Source organism: Eretmochelys imbricata, chromosome 3 (genome assembly GCF_965152235.1).
Source record: "Eretmochelys imbricata isolate rEreImb1 chromosome 3, rEreImb1.hap1, whole genome shotgun sequence".
Lineage (NCBI taxonomy): Eukaryota > Metazoa > Chordata > Testudines > Cheloniidae > Eretmochelys > Eretmochelys imbricata.
In genome coordinates this window covers 8,692,258-8,714,674 of record NC_135574.1, presented here as the reverse complement: position 1 = coordinate 8,714,674, position 22,417 = coordinate 8,692,258, and the positions used below count along the sequence as shown (strand labels likewise).

The following is a 22,417-nucleotide window of genomic DNA, read 5'->3' as shown; positions in this document are numbered from 1 at the left end:
AGAACCCGCTGGCCAGAGGGAGCCAGAAGGCTGGGGCGCCACCTAACATGGTCCCTGCAGCCTCAAGGGACTACATGCCCCAGCATGCAACGCTCTACGCGGAGCGACAGGGACCCGGGGGACTACGCTTCCCAGCATGCATCACCCCCTCCTGACCCTCGCGGCCCGAAGGGTGGCGCGTGGCCCGCTGGGGGCTGTAGTCCCGCTCCCTCCCGCAGAGAGTCGCGACGCTCCTCCCCCCGCTATCCCCTGCCGGCAGGGTGTCCCGTGCCTGCTTGGAAGACGGAAGCCGAGGAGAAGGGAGAGTCGGAGGAGCGGCGGGATGGGAGACTCCAAAGTGAAGGTGGCGGTGCGGGTCCGTCCCATGAACAGGAGGGGTGAGTGCGGCGCAGCCCCCTGCGCGCCCGGCCCAGGGGGGAAAGGGAGAGACCCCGACCGACCCCGGACCCCCCCCCCGCTCTGAGTGGGGAGAGACCCCGACCGACCCCGACCCCCCCCCCCCCGCTCTGAGTGGGGAGAGACACCGACAGACCGACCCCGACCCCCCCCCCCGCTCTGAGTGGGGAGAGACCCCGACCGACCCCGACCCCCCCCCCCCGCTCTGAGTGGGGAGAGACCCGGACCGACCCCGACCCCCCCCCCGCTCTGAGTGGGGAGAGACACCGACAGACCGACCCCAACCCCCCCCCCCCGCTCTGAGTGGGGAGAGACACCGACAGACCGACCCCAACCCCCCCCCCCCGCTCTGAGTGGGGAGAGACCCGGACCGACGCCGGACCCCCCCCCGCTCTGAGTGGGGAGAGACCCGGACCGACGCCGGACCCCCCCCCGCTCTGAGTGGGGAGAGACCCCGACCGACCCCCCCCCCGCTCTGAGTGGGGAGAGACCCCGACCGACCCCGACCCCCCCCCGCTCTGAGTGGGGAGAGACACCGACAGACCGACCCTGCCCCTCGCTGAGGGGGAGACACCAACCGACCCCGACCCCCCCCCGCTCTGAGTGGGGAGAGACACCGACAGACCGACCCTGCCCCTCGCTGAGGGGGAGACACCAACCGACCCCGCCCCCCCCCCCCGCTCTGAGTGGGGAGAGACATCGACCGACCCCGCCCCCCCCCCGCTCTGAGTGGGGAGAGACACCGACCGCCCCCCCCACACTTACTCACACACACTTACTCATTCACACACACTAGTCCCTGAAGAGAGAGGGACACCCCCTTGCACGCCCCTCGCTGAGCAAAGCCCCTCACCAAGCCAAGCACTGTGTATGGGGGGGGAATTTACTGCCCTCCCCCCCCCCCGGGGGAGCCTGGCAGCAGGTAGCACCAGGGGAAGGGAGGAACAGACCCTGCTATTGTGGAGGGTGAGTGGGGTTAAGCTGCCTCCACATAGAGAAGTTACTCCCCCCCCCCTTGGCTAATTCATGTCCTCTCTGTAACCACTCCATATTTCTCTCCTTTATGAGTCTCATTCCTTCTAAGGTCTCCCCCTTCATAATCTTCCTCCGTCTTCTCTTCCTGTCTCCCACCTCTAGAATCCCCCACCTCTTGCACCCATTTTACAATGGGGCTCCTTCCTTGTCTCCTCACTTCCTTCCCACTCAGATTTCTTCCTTCCCTGTTTCCCCCCCTCTCATTCTCCCCCGCCCATCCGCTTTCCCTTCTCCCTTCCACCAAATGACTCCTCCCTCCGGTTGTGAGGGTGACCCAAAGTGTCCCAGACTCTATGAGGACATGAGGATAAAAGAAACTGGAAGAGGAAGTGTGAATTGACGAGGGAATTTTTAAAATACAACATGCCTATGGGGTGTATTAATTACAGTCTGGGTATTTTTCTTTTCTTTGACTGTGATTTTTTTAAACTCAGAAAAATGCAGTTGTTGCAGCTGGTCAAGAAACAAATGTACAAAAGGAAATACAGTGTTGTTAAAAGTCAGGAAATAAATTAAGGAAAAAATATACATGTACACACAATTAGTGTCTCAATAAAACACTTCTGATGCTCCTGAAACTTACTGTAATGAACAATGAGGTAATGCCAGGTTTGTGTACTGTTATGCAGTCTTAAAGTCTGACTGTCTTAGGGATCATCCTCTGGTAACACTTCAAAAGTTGTTCTTGTGGTTTTTTTTTTTAATAAACCTAAAGGCAAGAGAGTGATTTTAAAAAACCTGTGTTGTAATTTGCGTTTTAATTTTCAGTAACATTAGTATGAATCTTGGGAGGTCTTTGGATGTGAAATGAGAAATAGTCTGAATTCTGTTCATGGTTATTGCTCATGATCCCTCAAAAGGAGATTTTAAAATATTATAAACCTGTTGCTGACTGACTGTAGAAGCTTAACCTTTGAAATATTCTTGACGTCTGCATGCTGTTATTGTCTTTGGACTGTAAATTCCTCAGGGTAGGAAGCTTTCTGCTGTAGATCTATAAAGTGGTATGCAAATCTATTTGTTATGCTTCTAGGCATTGTATAAATGAGTAGTAATAGGTTCTCTGCAGAAGAAGTACAAGGATCTCTCTGCTGAAAGGATTACCATTTTATCTATGGTACTATTGGTCCAATCCAGCTCCCATTATAGCTAATGGGAATTGGATTGGGCCCCATATAAATAACTACATCTGCCTCCTTGCAAGACAGGTTTACCACACTAACTTCTTGTATTGCAGTGGGTGTTTGAGTAAACATTCATTGGTCCACTTATGTTGCTTATTTGTTGCATCTTGCAGATTGCATTCCAATACTATAAACACTTATGTGCATAATCTCATTGAGTTCTGTAGAACTACTCATATGAGTGAGGTCACCTGATGGTCTTCTGGGCAAGAACCATATCTTTGTTGTTGTGTATTTAGCAACTAACATAATGAAACCCTGAACCTTTTTGGGGTGCTACCAAAGTATCTAATTGTTGTTGTTGTTATTATTTATTATTACTATTATTCATAGCTGTTTTCTTCAATTGAATAGAACTATGTTGGGCTCTCTTGGTTCTTTTTACTAAAGAATATTCACAAGCTCTCAATTTCATCATACAGGTTTTTGATACCAATCTGTAACTTCAAGTGAAGTGACATACATTTATTTTTATGGTAGCTAGGGTGAGTGCTGGACTTCACTTTATTAAAGCATGTGATGTGACCTAGTTAAATGTCAACTGGACCCATAAAAACAAATAAGGGAAATCTAATGACAGACAATTTGAGCTCATAAAATTTATTTTTACACTTCTGTCTTCAAGTTTATTTTTCATTCCAAGTAGTATTGATAGATGCGCTAAATGTGTTTGATTCATATGACAGGTTTCAGAGTAGCAGCCATGTTAGTCTGTATCTGCAAAAAGAACAGGAGTACTTGTGGCACCTTAGAGACTAACAAATTTATTAGAGCAAAAGATCGTATATAAATCCTTTCAGTTATCTAGTGATGTACCATACCTATATGTTAGTGTAGAGGGATCTTAACTATACCATACCCTTGTTCATCTTAACAATAACATTAGCTGAAAAAGATGGTTTAGTGATCTCTGCTTCAAATTTGAAGTACCTAGATTCCTTGGAACGATATGTTTAAACCTCTGTCATGTTAACTCAGACCTTCCTCTTTCCAAGGTAGATGAATTGAGTACCACTCAGTTTGTTGAATGTAAGAAAAAGGATTCTTGTGTCAGCTTTGATATTAAGGCCTTCTTTTCAAGAGAAGGAATTTTCCTTAGGGCTTGTCTACCCTGGCAATTTACAGCGCTGCAACTTCCTCGCTCAGGGGTGTGAAAAAACACCCCCCTCAGCGCAGCAAGTTTCAGCGCTGTAAAGGGCCAGCGTCGACAGTGCACCAGTGCTGGAAGCCACGCTCCTTGTGGAGGTGGTTTTTTAGAGCGTTGGGAGAGCTCTCTCGCAGTGCTCTGCCACAACCACACAAGGCACGTTAAAGTGCTGCCGCGGCACTGTAGGCTAGCCCTTAGTGTCCTTGCTGTATATTTTTCACTATTATGCAATGTGCTGAGTGCCAACTTTCTGCTGCCCTGCACTTTGGAGGTGGTTGCATTTCCACTAGGTTATGAATATATTGTTTGTGAAATGTTCTGGATGAAAGGTACTACAGAAATATACATGATGTGTCTGAGAATTGAAGTTTATTATGCATGATTAATCTTTTTGTTATAGCATAGCTAGTTTCACAGATGAAGTGGTAAATGTCATATCTTGATGACAGTATGTGAAGCACAAGGATTTTACTCTCCATTATCCTCTTTAAAGTGAATGGTTAGAGTATATTAATATTAAACTCTCATAGTGTAAACAATAATAAACCTGGGGATCACTGTGGAAAACTATGCAGTGACACACAGATAAAGCATGTGGTTCTAGTTTGTTTTAGCTTGCTTAAAATATAATTGCATAACTGAGAAATGCTTATAACACCTTGGGCGTGCTGAGTATTTACTCTCAAAGAGGGACAATAATTATGATTATGGCTCAGATTATGTCACAGATATTTTTAGTAAAAATCATGGACAGGTTTCGGGTAATAAACAAAAATTCAGGGAAGCCCGTGACCTGCCCTTGATTTTTATTAAAAATATCCCTGACAAAATGGGGAGGGAGGAGGTTCCAGCTTCTAAAGGGGCTCTGGGGCCTGCCCACCCGCCACAGCTGGTCCACGGCAGGGGGGTGAGGGGGGTTGCCATCTGCAGGGGCTGGGAGCTCCGGGGTCCCTCTGCTGCCCAGCAGCTAGGAGCTGCTGGGGGCCTGCTGACAGCAGCGGCTGAGAGCTGCGGTGCTGCTTGCTGACAGTTCCAGCCCTGGGCAGAAAATGTCAGTCATCTCTGGAAGTTATAGATTCCAGGAATGCCTACGTTTGCTGTAACTTTGCTCAGATTTTTTTCTTCTTAGTTTTGTTTATTTTGAGCAGTTTTGACAGCACTTTGTATATAATCAATTGGTTTTCCCTTTGTTTGGGTCTTTCACATAGCAAAGGGAAGAAATAATGACTTTTCAGATTTTTCTGAAACAAAAGATGGCAGAGAGCATATGTGGTATCTGAAATTACTTTCAATTTTTTAAAAAAAACCACCTAATTTTTAAGATGATGGTGCTTCTTTAAAATAATTTTTAAAAAGTTTTTTTGTGTTATAAAACTTCAAATTAAAAAAACAAATGCTTTCAAAACTCTTCACATTTAATGCTGTTTAGATTACTGCATTTTTCTCAGCTTGGATAAACTTTAGTAAACAAAAACCTAACTTCTCATTTAGGTTCTCATGCAGTAGCATAATACCACAATGTACAGTTGTAAACTCTGCAGAGCCATGTTAATCTGTTTTAAATTGGATAAAAGAAATTCCATTGTCATTAAAAAAAAAAAAATCAGGTAAAACGTCTATTGGTCTCAAACTTTGTGAAAGCTTATTTTGAACTTTTATATTTTGGGCCAAATTTGACCTGACAGTGTTGCATTTTTAAATAAAAGCTTTAGTTATTTATACACTTAATACCATTTTCATGTTTCACAGTTTTCATACTTCAGCTATTCAGTATAAACCACATTAAATACACCTTTTAGTCCTTATAGCCAACAGATTTCCTAAAACTGAAATGGTTGTTTTAAAAGGCAACATAACTCCTCAGACTTGACCAACATTTTGATAAATTGCAGACGTACAAGTTTTACTTTAATATCTCACTTTTCCTTTAGAATTATCCCAAAGCAGTTCTTACAAACTATATATTAAGATCACTTTGTCTACCATTGAACTATAGCCCCCTCAGAGGTAGCTGTTTAAAAATACCCCACATCAGTATGTAATAGTTCAGAAATTTCTATATATGCCTGATTTCTTTGGTTCCAGATCCAATCTATAAAATCCCCTGAAAGCTGTATCTGCCTTAGAACTGGTAAGTTAGGTGTGGACCTAAAGTTATATTTATCTACAAAATTTGAGGTGAAATTGGACATGCAGTTCCTTAATTTTCACCCTAAATAAAGAGATAGAGTTTACATAACCCTACAAGCTCTTTGAGCTAGGCACAGGGCTAAAAGCATATGGCCTGTGTGTGGGATCTCTTACAAGACTCATAAGGCTTGCCAGGGGGTTGATGCACTTAGGTGAAGCCCCACTCATGCAGCTCCTTAGATGTTCAGGACCTGGGCTCTTCTTCTAATGATTTTAAGAAGATGAGTCTCCCCTCATGCACACCTTGGAGGAATCAAGAAAAAGGTGGGGAGGGAGGAAATGCCCACCATTTTCCTTCATGCCCCTGTTGCACAGTAGGAATTTTCAAAAAAAATTCATTCATCATACTGACACGTATGAGTGATGAGTGCACATTATCAAACAGTTATTCACATGACTTTGTTAAACACCTGATGCAAGTCCAAAAGGTAAATTTGGGTAGGTGGCAAAGATACTTTTGATCGCTTTGGTTTTCAGAGTAGATGTCCCAATTCCCATGCTCTGCAGCTCTGAAATAGGCTTTTGTTACTCTACAGTAAATATTTTCCAAGATGATGAAACTGTGAAGCCTCAAATTCTCCAAAAGTAGTCAGCTGATTACTGTATCCTGGTAGTATTCTTCTGTCTTCACTGAAACAAGTGGTTGTTGTGCTTCCCCAGTTAATGCTGTATCTAGTCCCAGTAGATCTGGTAGTATTAATCAATATTGCCAAACGCAAGCAGTCAATCAAGAGGTAGCCTTAATGCCCTTAATTTCCCCTTCCAACATAATGAATAATGTATAATTGTTTCTTGAGATCCTGTTTAACACATACCAATCTGTCTGCAGGATTTCTACATAGAGGGTGGTTTTACGATATCTTTGTAACAATCAAAAGAGAGGGTGTATAATATGTGCTAAATCTGCTGGCACGTTTTTTTTCTTCCTTTCTCCTGAGGACACGTGGTGTTGAGGAGCTATTCCATCTTGCTTACAAACTTCTGAATGTACTTCCCAAACAGATCTCTCTAAATTGCACTGAGACCCTGATCGGGTGGGGAGCCCCAGACAGGAAGCACTTCATTGCCCTTTAATCCCCGGGGCCAGAGGAGGACAATTGGCTCCAAACGCAACGTTGATAGACCTACTCTTCAAGGCTGGATTGAGAATAATTAATCTTTTGTTCCACTTTGTGCTTTACACTAGAAATGTAAACATTTTTAGTAATTGTGAGGAATAAGCTGCTTATTAAAAATCTTGGAATGCAATTACTAGCCAACCAGACCAAGAAAATTTGGCGTGTCACAACTGTAGAGCATAAATATAAACTCAATTAAACTGACAGTACTGTGTGATAATGATAGGCAAGCTGATTGTCAGTACGTGGAGGAGGAAGTCAAAACTAATATTAGAAGAGCTTCGGAAATTTGCCTGGTTGAAAATCTTTCAGAACAAAACTACTTCTCTGGTCTTTACTGGTGCCTGGTGCTTTATATAATGCATTAGAAGGGAACAATTATATGGTTGGGTCACGTTAGATTAATTGGAACTAGTGCTCGCCAAACAAAATCTGGTTCTGGCACCCTTGCACCGTGGCTTTCTGTTTTGTGCTTATTCATAGGATGACAAAGACATAGGTCATTCTCACACTTACACACACACACGCACACACAGGTTTTTTTTTAATTTTTTTTTGTGATCAGCTAAAAAACAAATCTATTTCCATTTTACATGTAGCCATTTATGAAATGAAAGAAACCTGCTTCTACTGTGTTACTTTTGTAGTTCCCAGAAGTGTGCTAGGTGTTTCACAGAATAACTTGAAACACATGGTCCTTGCCTCAAAGAGTTTACAATCTAAATTTGAGATGTTATGCAAAGAGTGGAGGTGGGGATGAGGATTACAGTAAACATGGTTAGTCAGTTTAGGCATGAACACATCTTGGTGACTCAATTAAGGTTTTTTTAGCATATAAAAGTGAGGATATTCTGTTCAGGTTCTTATTCAGCTTTCATCATCATAGTATCTGAGCATCTTTCAGGAGTGATTTAAGCAATATGACCAGTATCTGTCTTGAATATAGAAATAATATTATTTACTCATTTTGGGCCTTGTAAAAGTGGGTTTTCTAGATGTAGTGTCATAATATTGCTCCCATTTCACCCTATCGACAGCTCCACCTGTTAGTGAGTAGACACTTCAGGTGACACTTGCTTCACTTCTACCAAAAACTAGTTTCAGTCCTTGAGGTGGAGAGTATTCCCACACTCTCCTAATGGTTTTATTACCTGTACCAGCTAGCCTATTACTTCCAGGGGTGTCACCCCTCTTCTCTCTAAGTGCACCTTGCTGATATTATACACGCGCACAATTATTACATAAAATGTTCCTAGTAGTTGGTCTGGAATCTGCTGGTGTCTCAGTGCTGGCAATTGGCATGACATCTCTGTGTCACACCAGTGGATGAGTACATAACTGGAAACTTGCCTCATACTAGGGCCAGCCTGCCCCCAGCTAGGTATGCGGAACTGTGACAGCAGCAAGGAGAGCCTTCAACAAAACTCAACTAGTACTTTCAGTTTGAAAAGAATAAATGCTTTTAAATCACACTAAATCAATCACAATAGACTGTCTCTGGCACTGAAGTTTAACACTAGTTCTGGGGTTTTTTTGTGTGGCTAGTGGGGAGCTTGGTGGCTAGAGGAAGTTATAGTGCATAAAATCTGGTACATTAAGAATGGCATTTGATACTTTTTTATTTCTTTATAGAGTTTGATCTGCATACAAAATGTGTGGTGGATGTGGACACAAACAAGGTTATTCTTCATCCTGTAAACACCAATCTTTCAAAAGGAGATGCCAGGTAAGACTTTTAAAATAAGAAGCAGTGGCCTAATACATTAGGTATGGACCTAGCAACTGGGAGATTTTGGTTCCAGCATATGATCTTGGGCACATTTCTTAAATTCTCCAATATAGTTACCCCCATCTTTAAAATGAGGCCAATAATGTATACCCACCTCAGTAAGGTACTCTTGAGATCTACATGTGATTCTAGAGAGAATACTTGCACACCACCCTTCCCTAACTAATATTGCAACCCATAATGCTGTTAGTTACCTTTTCATTTATTCATTTCTGTACTCCTGTGTGGGTTGTTTTAGATGTGACCGCTGATTTCAGAGCAGGGCAAAGTCTCCCTCATTTTTGGAAGAAGGAAATTTGCTCATACTTTTTCATGCAACTTTGCTTGTGTCTGGTCAGTAAGGGAAAGGACATGCAGGCATATTGGAGAGATCTATAGCTATAGTAGGTGCCTAGATATTGAGGGTATTAGATGCATTAGGAATGCTTAGCATGGAGATGACAGTTGAAGGCAGGGACTAACTTTTATGTAGAAAATGACCAAGAGACTGCAAATGTATTAACCCCTAAATGCCAAAGGTCCTGATGATGTTTGAAAGAGGGGGAGAGTGACTGGCTTATTTCTTGTTTGCTCTCAGGAGAAGAAAGGAGAAACCGAAAACAAAGTGGGGGTGAAAGAAAGAAGGGTGAAGTGTAGAGAGAGACCAGTGAAAATGTACTGAAAACAATACAGTAAAAGAGATGACATTATCCATTATTTTAAAAAAGAGCAAAAACAGGAGTTAGGAAGTATACTGAAGCTAGGAAGGGAAGGAAAGAATAACAGGTAAGAACTGTAGTTCTTTACATTTCAAAAAACTTACTTAAAGTTGGTTGACAGTGTTAAATACAATGCATAACTACTTTTTTTTCCCTTAAAATTACAGTGGTTTTGGGAGTGTAGTGGCACAGTAATTCATCCTGTTCAGAAGACTTAGTCTTTGGGCTAGAAGATGTCACGTAAACTTCTCAAGCCCTAAGTAGCATGTAGAAAAACGAGGCAAGAGGAGATTAATGAGACCCTGTGCAGACTTCCACTGATGTCAATGAAAAGGCTTCTGCTGAAGTCAGTGGAAGCTGGTTCAGGGCTTTTGTGACTTGCCCAAAGTCAAATAGGAAGTCTGGCAGAGCTGGGAATAGAACCCATATTATTTAGCTCATGACTTCAGTCCTCTGCTGTAGCCACAAGACCAACTAATTCTGTCTTGAAAGTTGTCTAAAACTGTTCATGTAAAGTCACTGGTAGTTGGTAAGGAACATGTAGTTAAAATACCTGTTGTGGGTGGGGAATTCAGTCATGTGGTAAAAGTGCTTTCGCTTCCCTGGACTGAGTCAGCTCACTAAACAATGGGCAAAGTTCAAATTTGCTAGACTATTATATTGGGATTACAAGGTGTGTATCCCCTATGAAGGGAAAACTAGCATTCCTCCCACTTCTAAGCAAATAGGCTGAAGGCGTAAGTACAAAACTGAGAACCATATAATTGGAACAAAGCCAGATGGAGGTTGGGGGTGTGGAACACAGTAGCTCATGTTCATTGTGGGGTTTTTTTTATGGGTTATGTGGCCACCTCATCCCTGTCCTTTACCTGTGACACTGGCCAGTCTGATTAAAGTTCTGCATTACACATCCCTCCATCCACAAATGTCAGAAAATCTGGTACTGTTGCCAAGTCAACAGGCAAGCATCTGATGTAGTATTTTCCATTTCCCAGTTTCCACAGTCTGTGAAATATTACTTTAGGGACAAATACAGTCCTGCATAACTGAAAAGGGTAGCAGAGAGTCAGAGAAATTTGGCTGTGGTACGAGGGTTGAGGGAACATATCTCTAGCTAGCAGATTTATACCAAAACATCTGCGCTGTCCCTACATCCTACCCACACAAATTCCTCGAGGCCAGGCCCATGAGTCTGGAAAATTCCTCACTGCTATGTTCAAGTTTTAGGTAGAAGATTTCAGGCAGTAACAAAAATTCAATTGATAAGGTGTCCTAGTTTGGGATAAGGGACTGTGAAGTGAGGCTGTACATGAACAAGGCAATTTATAATTCAGTTACTAGTAACTCTTAGCCTCCTTTAAAACAGAATAAAAGGATTCCTTCTCCCCACTTGCCTTTCCCCTGCATCACAAAATAATCAACTGTAGAGTTTGGAAGGTTTGACTCCTTTTTTTGTTTTATTTTTTATTTTATTTTAAACATTAAACAATCCAGCAAGTCAACTGTTCCGGCTGCTTTATGGCTTTACTTACATATGACTGGATGTTCAGTGACTAAACTTTTAATGATACTCTAGATTTGCAAAGCAAAACTTCATAACTAGGAGTGTTGTTTAAAAGAAAAGTTGGAACTCCTGAGTTCTATTCCAACTCTTAATGGATATCTTAAAAACTTGGGCTTTAACATCTCTGCTTCTGTTTTTCCCCATCTGCAGGATGGATCTTGTATTTATCTATTTCATTAGAGATGGTGAAAATTAATGAATGCTAGTCAAATGATTTGAAAGCCTTAGATGAAATGTGTCTGACTGTGTGTGTTTCTGAACAGGTTACACCTTGAAGACACTTATTACCCCTGCTAGCCTTCCTTAACCCAGGAGTGACCTTACATGGGACAGCGAAATCTAGCCAGTTACTGTATTGGGTAGCCCTTATTATGGCTGTGGTGGTAGTGTCAGTAATCTGCTCATGTAAAGTAGGTCAACTTCAAAATCTACAGAATAACCTCCAAGCTGGTTATGCTACAGTACTAGCTCCAATCTTAGTTTGGTTTTGTGTGTGTTCTTCCTCCCTTGTAAAGAAGGAAGCTATATCACACACACACACACCCCACTCCCCCACCCCCTCTGTTCGGTAACACTGTTTGCAAAGGCCTACCAAGAAAAACTTCTCTAAAGCTGTTGTCATAAAAATGCGTAGCTATAAATCCTTAGACGTTTGTCTTCCGTCTAGCTCCTCCCATCCCCACCTCCAGACTTGCAGCACTGCAGTAGCACGGCTGCAGCACTTAGTGAATATGCTGCCTTTGCCAACAGGAGAGCTTCTCCCATCAGCATAGGTACTCCACCTTCCTGACTGGCGGTAGCTATGTCAACCGGAGAAGCCCTTCCGTTGACATAGCACGGTCTGCCCAGGGGCTGGGTTCACAGGCACTGACTTTTGTTTTTGCTGGTGGATTCCCCACCCCCACTCCATCCTGAGCCCCGTTGCCATTTGGCCTTTTCCCATTCCTGCTCTGCCCCCTTCCCTGAGACCCCCCAAGCACCCCTGCCACTCTGTCCTCTCTGCCTTCTCCCCTGAGCACCTCCCACTTGCTGTTCGCTCCTTTCTACCCCCTCCTGCATTAAGGGCCAAAGACTGGAGGAGGGGGCAGGGAGGAGTGAACGGCTGTGGCCTCGGGGGAGGAGGTGCAGCATGGATGGGGTCCAAGGGCAAGAGGTCGAGCAGGGGCGGGGCCTCAGGGTGGAGTGCAGGCCGGGCACCCATAAAGTTGGCGCCTATGGTTATGTTGTTATAACTAGGTCACCTGAAAATCCACACCCTGGAGCAATGTAGTTATACCAAGATAAGTTCCTAGTGTAGACCAAGCCTAATTTTATCTTATGGAGCTGTTTGTGTTCTCTCTGTTGCAAAAGGTCAGAGCTCATATTTCCTCACCAACATAAAATTTTACAGTGCATTGTAAGCATTATTCAAACGTTTATTAGTTTGTAGTTGGCATGGGGGGAGGTTGTGAATTCATTTTGATAAGGGTGAAAAGATAAGATCTGCATAACAACTGGGATGTCTGTAAGAACTAAGTTTTTGAATAACCCATAAATAGATTGCACTTCCTGAAGCTTCTACGGCTTCTTGATTCTAGACTTTTTTTTTGTTTAGAAAACATAGTATTTAAACAGACAGATTTTTTTTTTTAAAGGCTAGAAATTAACTACTTTTGACCAGTTAGGGAAAAGGAGATAAATTACAGGGCATAATTATAATTGTGTGTAAATGATAAACCCTTGGTTAATTTGCATATTGGTCAAACCCAGGGTTATAAACAAACAGCGATGGTTGTAAATTACAGCACTTACTAAATCAGTCCAATAGAAGCCAGCATTACAAAAAATGTTGGACTTTATTTTTAACCATGTGCCTTTATTAAGCGCTAAAAGTAGTTTCAGATACTATGTATGTTCTTTAGTTCCAGTCCCTATTTATGGTTTTATAGTCACATTACTATTTTCAAAATCCTTCCCTTCCCCATTATTGTATGACAGACTGACAAGCAAGGGACCTTCCAGGGTAAATTGTGCAACTGACTATTTTATGCATTTGATAATTTTTGTATATAAACAAAAACAAACAAAAATGATATTTCAGTTATACTAATATTAGGTAAAAAGTGTTCAGTTACAAGTGTCATTGATGGTGACCTTAAATATCTAACACTGCTCTGAGTAATAATAAATAAATTAAAAAACCATAAATCGTGGTTTGTTTTTTAGTGTTCAAAATGACAAGCACAGTCTGTTGCTAAGGAAACTGGTTTCAGAGTAGCAGCCGTGTTAGTCTGTATTCGCAAAAAGAAAAGGAGGACTTGTGGCACCTTAGAGACTAACCACTTTATTTGAGCATGAGCTTTCGTGAGCTACAGCTCACTTCATCGGATGCTGTAGCTCACAAAAGCTTATGCTCAAATAAAGTGGTTAGTCTCTAAGGTGCCACAAGTCCTTCTTTTCTTTTTAAGGAAACTGGGTTGTATAAAGAATTTACACAGTTTTCACTATCCCCTAAGGATTTTCAGAAAGCTGAAGATGAAATCAGCTGGCATCTTATTCAGCTCTGAGATTTTTTGCATCCTCAATATACATGTTTGGAACTCATGAGTTACCTCTCCTTTGCTCACTTGATAAGCAGCAGCCCAACCAAATATAATCAAGAACATTTTAGTGCCTTTATAAGATTCTTTGGCCACGCACCTTTTGCAGGTTTTTCTGAGGCAGATGTGGCAGCCTCTACAGAGACTTGAGGGGGGAGATGGCAAACAATTATGGGCTACAACCTTTTCCTGTAGAAATTCTTAACAGGCTCTACTTTGAGATCTATGGGGACATGGCAATTGGATCATTATGGCTACTGCTAACCACTTGGTAATATCCAGTGATGAGCTGCCAAAATCTTAACAACCGGTTCCCTCCTCACCCCACGCGGGGGTCGTGCCCCCCGACCCCGGGACTCCTGCCCCATCCAACCCCCCACGTTCCTTGACACGCCCCCTTGCCCCTTCCATCCCTGTCCCCTGACTGCCCCCAGAACCGGGCAGGAGGGTCTCGTGGCCCACCGTAGTGGGTGCCCACCCCGCCCTGCCGGGGGGCGAGGTGGGGAGTCCCAGCGTTGCTTGCCTGGGGCAGCTCCCAGGAAGCATCCGGCAGGTCCCTCTGGCTTCTAGGAGTGGGGTAGCGTAGCTGGGGGGGAGCAAGGGGAGCGGCTGCTCCCCCCACTGATCACATCAAAAGTGGTGCCTTAGGCACTGACTCCATGGGTGCTCTGGGGCTGGAGCATCCACAGGGAGAATTTGGTGGGTGCAGAGCACCCACCAGCAGCTCTGTGCCTGGCCCCAGCTCACCTCCGCTCCGCCTCCTCCTCCTCCTCCCCTGAACGCGCCACCCCACTCTGCTTCTCTGCCCTCCCCCCCATTCCCCCCCCCCGCGGCCTTCCCGCGAATCAGCTGTTCGCACGGGAAGCCTGGAGGGGCTGAGAGGCAAGCGGCAGCTTCGTGCTCAGGCCCAGGGAGGCAGAGGTGAGCTTGGGCGGGGAGCGGTTCCCCTGCGCGCCCCGCCCCCCACCCCGGTTACTTGCTGCGGTGTGGGTGGCCCTCCTTGCACCCTCCGCCCCAGCTCACCTCCGCTCCGCCTCCCTGGGCCTGAGCACGAAGCTGGCGCTTGCTTCTCAGCCCTCCCAGGCTTCCTGCACAAACAGCTGATTCGCGGTGTGTGTGTGTGTGTGTGTGTGTGTGTGGAGAAGCACAGCGGGCGGAAGCATAACTTGGGGACGGAAGGGGAGCAGAGGTGGGCTGGGCGCAGGGCGGGGCAGGGAGCTGCTGGTGGGTGCTCTGGAGCCACCAGATTTTCCCCATGGGTGCTCCAACCCCGGAGCACCCACGGTGTCGGTGCCTAAGGCGCCACTGTTGCCCTCGCGCGACAACCGGTTCTAAAAGGGCTTCTAAATTTAACAACCGGTTCCAGTGAACTGGTGCAAACCGGCTCCAGCTCACCACTGGTAATATCCCTTAGGAGATAAATCTTATCTAGGTGAATTTGACAGGGTATTGAGAAAGCAGGACTAATTTCCATGGAGCTCAGCAAACAGCCTAGCTGTTCTAGAGCAGGGTGAACTTTTCATAGACCGCAGATTTGAATGAGTGGCTGATTTAATAAGTTTGAGATGAAACAGTAGATAATCCAGTATGCTGAACTCTTCAACTCTTTCTCTCTGTTGGGACTGATTGTTTTTTAATGAAGTTAAGAGCTCTTTGTTCCTGTTCCAAAAGAGAGGGAGATGGGGTTTTCCCCAGACCAGCTCTTCTCAGGTAATAAAGATGAGACAGTGTAAGAGGTTGATGTGTCAAAAGACACGGTGCTGGAAAATAATGATCTTTGAGTTCAGAGTAATAAGTAGCATAAAACCAAGAGTTCTGAAGGGACTACAGAGTGAAGTGGCTGAACTGCTAACTAAGATATGCAATCTGTAGCACAATAATTGACTTGAACTTGTCCATAGAATAGCAGATAAAGGAAAGCTAGCTGATATATTATTATTTGGATTAAAAAAAAAAAAAGGCTTTGGCAAAATCCCTTAAGAAACTAAGTAGTGAAGGGGTGAGAAATAATTGCTGTCATAGGTTCGCTGTCAGCGAAGAGATGAGAGAGTAGGAATAAATGGTCAACTTTTTGCCATACTGAATATTGACATTGATTCATAAAAGGATTATCCATTTATATTGATGATGGGAGCCGTACACAGTTACATTAAGTAGGGTGACTTTCTTTTAGAAAGCATATCAACTTCATGATTCAGGGCATAAGCCACGACCACTTGTTTCTTGAGGTTACGCAGAAGCTTCCTTTATTGGGCAGGTTCCATAACTATTCAGTATGTGGTTTCCTGAACTTTACTCTGAAGCATCTGGTATTGACCATGGCCAGAGACTGCATATTGGACTAGATGGATCACTTGTCAGGTCTGGTCCTGCAATTTTTATGTTGCTATTTGACCGCAAGCCTGCTGGGGAAGGAGATGTTTCTGTGCCTGAAGATGAAAAGAGAATGTTACAATTTACAGCCTTTTTCTTTCCCGTTTCCTCCCTGTTAGCTGTTGTTGTAGCTACTCTTGCTTGGGATGGCATCAATTCACAATTGATGTTCTGTGGGTGTAGAAACAGAACTTGTTAGTTAATTGGTTCTGTGCACATCAGTATGCTATTGAGGAATTTCTTGCCTTATGGATGAGTGTTCATATTCAGTTCTAAAGTTCCAATTGTGAGTGGAATTTATGGGTTATATATTCAATTTAGTCTGACACTAAACAAGTCTTCATACTGTGTCTTGTAATATAAAAGCATCCACTAAGGAAGATGGAATGGACAAAGCATTTATGAAAAAGTTCAAAAAAATCCTGGACTGTGACTTGTTAGCCTGTTGACAATGAGCTGAGGGGAAGCCTGCAATTCACAAGATCCATATTGGTGTACTGAGGGTCTGGAAATGGAGCTAACCAGTAACTCTAGTGAGCAAAAACAGCCTTGTGAGACTGATGTTTCCTGTATTACTAATATTGCCTGTGTAGCTTTGTTACCTGAGTGTTTGAAAACAGCATTTAACAGATGTTTTCAGTAAGATCACCTGGAGATCTTTCGTATGAAATTCCTTCATACAGACTCCTGCTGACATTTATAGATCAACTTCCTAAGGAAGCTTAAAGCTTAGCTATAAAATATTTCCTCTAATTCAGGCCTTTATCATTTAAAATTATGACTTAGCTGTTTGAGTGGTTGCACAGATTTCTGGCAAAGTCAGTTACTTTTTAAGTCAGTTATTAGTAGGACTTATTGTAGTACAAGGCGTATTAGATCTAAATTATGTAGCATGTTTCCTGATTTATGTAGTAGAGCTGAACTGTATTTTGTACTCAAAAGGGATCTTTAATTTTACTGAAATATTTCTGAAAGTGTGTGGGTCAGTGTGTGTGTGTGAGAGATATATAAAAAACTCAAATGCCACAGGAATTCATCAAGAGCTTGTGTGGATTCCTGAGATGCTTGGGCACTCTGCATGGCAGCTGACTGCCCATCCTGCATGGAACTTAAGCTGGGTAAGTGTGGGGACAGGCAGAGGTAGAAGGATTTGAAACACTATCTTGAGGACATCAGAAGGAAGTTTCCAAGAGTATGCAACTGCCATCTAAGACTCATAAACCACACAGAAGTGGAGGTTCCACTCCTATGTGGTTTAGGAGTTGAATAACACGGGGAGGTGGCTGCCATGTGAAACACCTATCACGCATAGGAGTTGGACATTTAGGAGCTGTGCTAGAGAAGAAGGTGGCTGTTGTACAGAAAATGGTAGGTGTCTATACTAAGGAACAGGAAGGTGGCAGCAACAAGAGAATTTTTGCGGATTTGTGATATATGGATTAATGTAACATCCTGGCAAAAATGTAAATATATTCAGCCATTTGGGAGGTTAAATAACTGCATAATGTCCAGGGCCTTAAGTATTAATTTATGAAACTAGACAAATGTGGTCATCACATGACAGCCTTTGAGCTGGAGAGCTGTCTGATGTGGGACATGAAACAAGGATTCAGAAATTCCTACAGTTGTCAAATGAAACCTACTATAGTTATTTTAATGTTCTTTTTTTATTTTTAGAACAAAAAGTTGAAATGACGTGTGAATGGAATAAGAATCTTTTGGTTCTGCATTTGAAAGACAACCAGTTTGGGACTGAGAATATAATCAGGTTGTAAAATAGTTTCATACTAACTCAAGACTAAAAGTGAAAACGCAGAAACTAATCAAAAACTCTTGCTATGGAGCAAATGTAATAAAGAAAACCTGTAACTATCCCTGAAGGCTTTTGTGTGTTTAATAGGGCTATAAGAAGAAGCTGCTGTATTTTCTCAAGCAAAACATGAAATAAACTTTAAAATTTTACAATTATGTAAATGTCTAAAAGGATAAATGTTCTTCCCATCCCTCTTTCCTCCCCCCAGTCTGGCTCTTTGCTAGCCACTCTTCCCTTCATTGTGACCATCCAAATCAGAGCTATGTAAAGTTTTGGAAATTCTATACTGTGGAATATAACATGAGTGAAAACTCTTTTTAAATTAGAACAGGGTCTTGAGCATCTCCGAGCTCCCCTGTTTTCAGTGGGAGTTACAGGTGCTGAGCACCACTAAGAATGAGTCCTTGAATATGCCAGTTGTCTTCATGCAGCTTCATAGCATGTCATGAGCTATAGTCTTTGTCACTGAGACTCACAACTAAAATGGATTTTGAAGGCAGATTACAATAGGATAGGTTTGCAGTCTACAGTCAGAGATAAGACAAGTTTCTTTTTAGCCTTGTTAATCTGGCAAAATCTATAATAACCTACACTGTTTGCAAAGAAGAGAAGATAAGGTGGCATCCATATGTGAAGAGTATTGTTGTTTTGGGTGCCTTGTCTGAGAAGTGCAACCCCGACTGCATTTCAGATTTTTTTTTTCTTCTTTTCCATAACATCCTGAACAGTAGTGTGTTATAAAACCACCTGTAATATGCCTGCCAACCTTAAGTTCACCTTACATAAAGGTGTTTTTGTTTTTTCAGGATATGTAATACAGCTGCAAGTTATGGAATGTCTTTTAACATTGTTGACCTACTTGCTACTGTCTTCTGCTTTCTATGGCATGGTGATGTTAGTTGTTAAGCAACTTGCTATTCAGGCAAACATCTCTCAATAGTTGGAGAAGTTTTTTAATTGAGAAACAAGTCTACTTCTAGATGACATGCAAGAAGTGTATCATTCATAGTCCAGTCTCGGTGCAAATTGACATTAGCAGTAAAGATGAATCATCATTCGTGATTTAACAAAAAACAAGAGTCTTTATATATATGGCATATGAAAACTAGAAAAATCATCTACATGAAAATATTGAAATGGGAGTCAGGTTTTTATGTCAACATAGCAATTTACAATGAACTGCCCACAACTATTTTTTTTTCCTTTGGAAAAGTTAGTCTACATCAAAAGCTTGGTATACTGGGTCATGGATTTCCTTTTAAGGCTGTAAATGTAATACAGATACAGTCATCTTGGTGTCTTAGCATGTTTTAATTCGCCATTTCCTTGAATAATTTCATTTAGTTAATATCCCTGTCCTGAAGTCCAAGCAAAATGGGTGAAATTCTGGTTCCATCTGTCAGTTTGTTGCAGTGAAGGTAGGAAGTACCTTTCAAAAAATCCACATGTTTCTAAATAAGAAAAGAATTAAAATGTTCCAGCTTGATTGTGAACCACTTATAACTACTCTCTGGTAACTGTTTTCCAACCAGTTATGCACCCACCTTATAGTAGCTCCATCTAGGATATATTTCCCTGTTTCGTTTATGAGAAGATCATGCAAGATAGTATCGAAAGTCCTACTACAGTCAAGATATACTACATCTACCGCTTCCCTCCATCCACAAGGCTTGTTACCCTGTTGAGAGTGATGGTCGCAATTCCACCCAGCCTTGGAGATACAGAGCTTCTCCTCCACTTTTGGGGGCAATTCCTCATCCCTTGTTTCAAGTTCAACATAATGGTTCTTCATCATCACTGTGGTTGGTGTGTTAAGAGCAGGGGTGGATCACTGCCTGCTACTAGAGGTAAGTAGCAGCCAGTGTCCTCCCTGTGGACAAAGTTGCATCCTCTTCCCCCGGTGGTGTGACAGCAGTCCTCTCTAGGTGGATAGCTTCCTTAACCTTGGAGGCCTCTCTATGAATACTCTCAATGAATTCCTCCTGGGCACAGATGCTTATGAGCCTAGCCACCACCTCCTGTTGCTTTCCCACCTGCTTCCTGAGAGATTCCACCAGCAGACACCTCCTTTCACATTGGACAGTCTCCCCAGCTTGGCTTTCTATGAAAGGGAAATACAGGCCAGAGTATCTACAAATCCACATCTGGGTAGAGGCATCCATGGTCAGGTTCTCTGTCTGGATACAGATGCAGGTGGACGAGACAGGAGCAGCACCAGCACTGGTTATGCGGCCTTTCTTAACCATAGTGATTATATTACGTCTCCCTCCTACAGACTTCCTATCCAACTTCCCTGTTTGCTAGTTACCTTGGATCGCTTAGCCTCTGGCTTTTAATCCCTTCTCTTCTAGGTCAACCCTGCCTCCTTGTTAATCACACAGGGAGAGGGCGGTCACAAGGCTGACTGAGGATGATGAAGGGAACAAAGGCTCAAAACATACCCAGACACTCAATCCCAACTGGCACTGACTTAAACCAAAAAGAGAGAGAACCAAAAACCAAACAGCCAAACAAGCTCACTCACCCCAAGATTGGTACTCACAGCTTGCTCAGCAAAAAGTTGTCCTTCTCTCGCTCTCAAACTCCCCTGTGTGCTAACATGACCAATAACAGTTGTTAAAGAAGCTTTGTGCATTCTTATGGGAGTTCGTAGCTTTTTGATGAGGAAGGACTGGAGTATACATATTGAAATATTGTATATAGTCTTCTAAATATTATTCCATACCTGCTGTGGAAAGGAAAGTGCCTATGATTATTTTCTACATTGTTTGTAGTCTCATTAAGGGATATTGAGTCAGAGATGAATTTCATATATGTTAATGTGGTGGTGTCTTCATTGTCCCGAGGAATTTTAAACTCAGCACGCAATATAATTTAGAATTTGTAACTCTTAATTTGAGGTATTTGGAAGATTCCTGGGGAGGGAATAATTTTATAGCTCTCAAAAGTTAAATTGCCTCTTGAAATTAAATCTTTGATGTACTTAATTCTCCATTACATTCAGACAGCCCAAGTAAGGGTCATTGATCTGTTTCTGCTGTCACTTACACAAGTGTAAAATTGGCAGAAAACAGATTTGAGATCAGAACTAGGGGCCTTTATTTCCAAGCCTCAACTATATAGGGAAGATCTTAATTAATGAGAATCTTGAGTGGGTAAGGTACTCTTCTTGGTTTTGTTGTTCTATCTTTGTCAATGACTCTTAAGCAAAAGACAGAGGAAAAGATCATTTTCTCTCTTCCCTGCCTACATAATCCAGCATTTTATAGGTATTTTTGTTGTTTTTAGAAGCCTGTTATACAGGAATGCAGTATCTGCTGTTAGTTGTTCAAAAAGCAGCACCCTTCCCTCTGAACTGGAGTATCTGTCCTCACAGTAGAAAAACCAATAAGGTTCGCCAATTCATGGCACTCTTCTTTTTAAAGGGACACACTGCGTTTTTAAATTGATGGTTTAAAAACATACTTTACCTGCTGCAACTGAGATTATTACACCTGAAAATTTGTAATCCAGTTTTTGTCTCTTTCATGTAGTTTTATTGCCATCCCTTCAGCATGGACAATAAAAACAGATTGGCATATTAGCTTTGTTTCTTGTGCATTGAGAATTTATATACAGTACTGGGGAAATGTAAAATAACATTGTTTTGATTTTAAACATTACATGATTGAAAATCATGAACTCTCATATTAGGACATGAACTTCTGGAAAAAAATGTAAACATTAGCCCACAGGTGAGTGTCCCTTTGAGAAGTGGTGAGGCTGAAGGAACTAGAGCAAGCTGCAGTCTTCCCTTTTATTTATTCAGCAACAGTTCTGTATGATTCTATATATTTTTAAAAAACAAGTCACCACTGAGAGGAAGGATGGTCTTGTGGTGGAGGCATTGGCCATCTTGGTAAATCTGGATTCAGTTCGTAGCTCTTCCACAGATTTCCTGTTTGACATTGGGGAAGTCACTTAATCTTTCGGGATATATCTACCTGCACTGGGAGTCTCACTCCCAGCCACAGGGTAGACAGACTCACGCTGCTGGGGCTCGAGCTAGTGTGCTAAAAATAGTGATATGGGTATTGTGGCTCAGGTTCTCAAGCCCATCCAGCCCCCTGGGTCCCAACTTGGATGGCTAGCCCAGGTCTCTGCCGGACCCACAATGTCCACACTGCTATTTTTGGCATGCTCGTGTCAGTCTGTGTATCTGCGAGGCTCATTCCCAGCTGCATATCCTCTTTGCTTCTGTTCCCCATCTAGGAAATGGGTCTAAAGTTTTTTTTCTCCCATTCTTTGGCTTGCCTGTTTAGATTGTAAGCTATTCAAGGCAGGAAGTATCTTAAACATTGTTGAACACCTAGCACAATGAGACCCTAACCTCATTTGGGGGCCTGTATTTGTATTATGTTAGCATCTAAATAATAATCACAGGAACTAATTTACTTAGCAGTCTTTACAGTTTCCCATCTAGTCACTTTGCTATTTGAATGCTAACAAAGGGCGCAGTAGTGTCTGTTTTGGTGTCTCTCCTCAACATGCA

At 42.8% G+C, this 22,417-nt stretch overlaps 1 protein-coding gene across 1 annotated transcript in view; it reads left to right on the top strand.

The window, feature by feature from the left end:
* The first annotated feature begins 264 nt into the window (after positions 1 to 264).
* The window catches only part of KIF13B (kinesin family member 13B), a 215,279-nt gene continuing 193,126 nt past the window's right edge, over positions 265 to 22,417 (top strand). The window contains exons 1-2 of the mRNA XM_077812361.1: positions 265 to 377; positions 8,703 to 8,796. Coding sequence (XP_077668487.1) covers positions 323 to 377; positions 8,703 to 8,796 — 149 coding nt within the window. The 5' untranslated portion in view covers positions 265 to 322. The remainder of the gene's footprint in view (positions 378 to 8,702; positions 8,797 to 22,417) is intronic.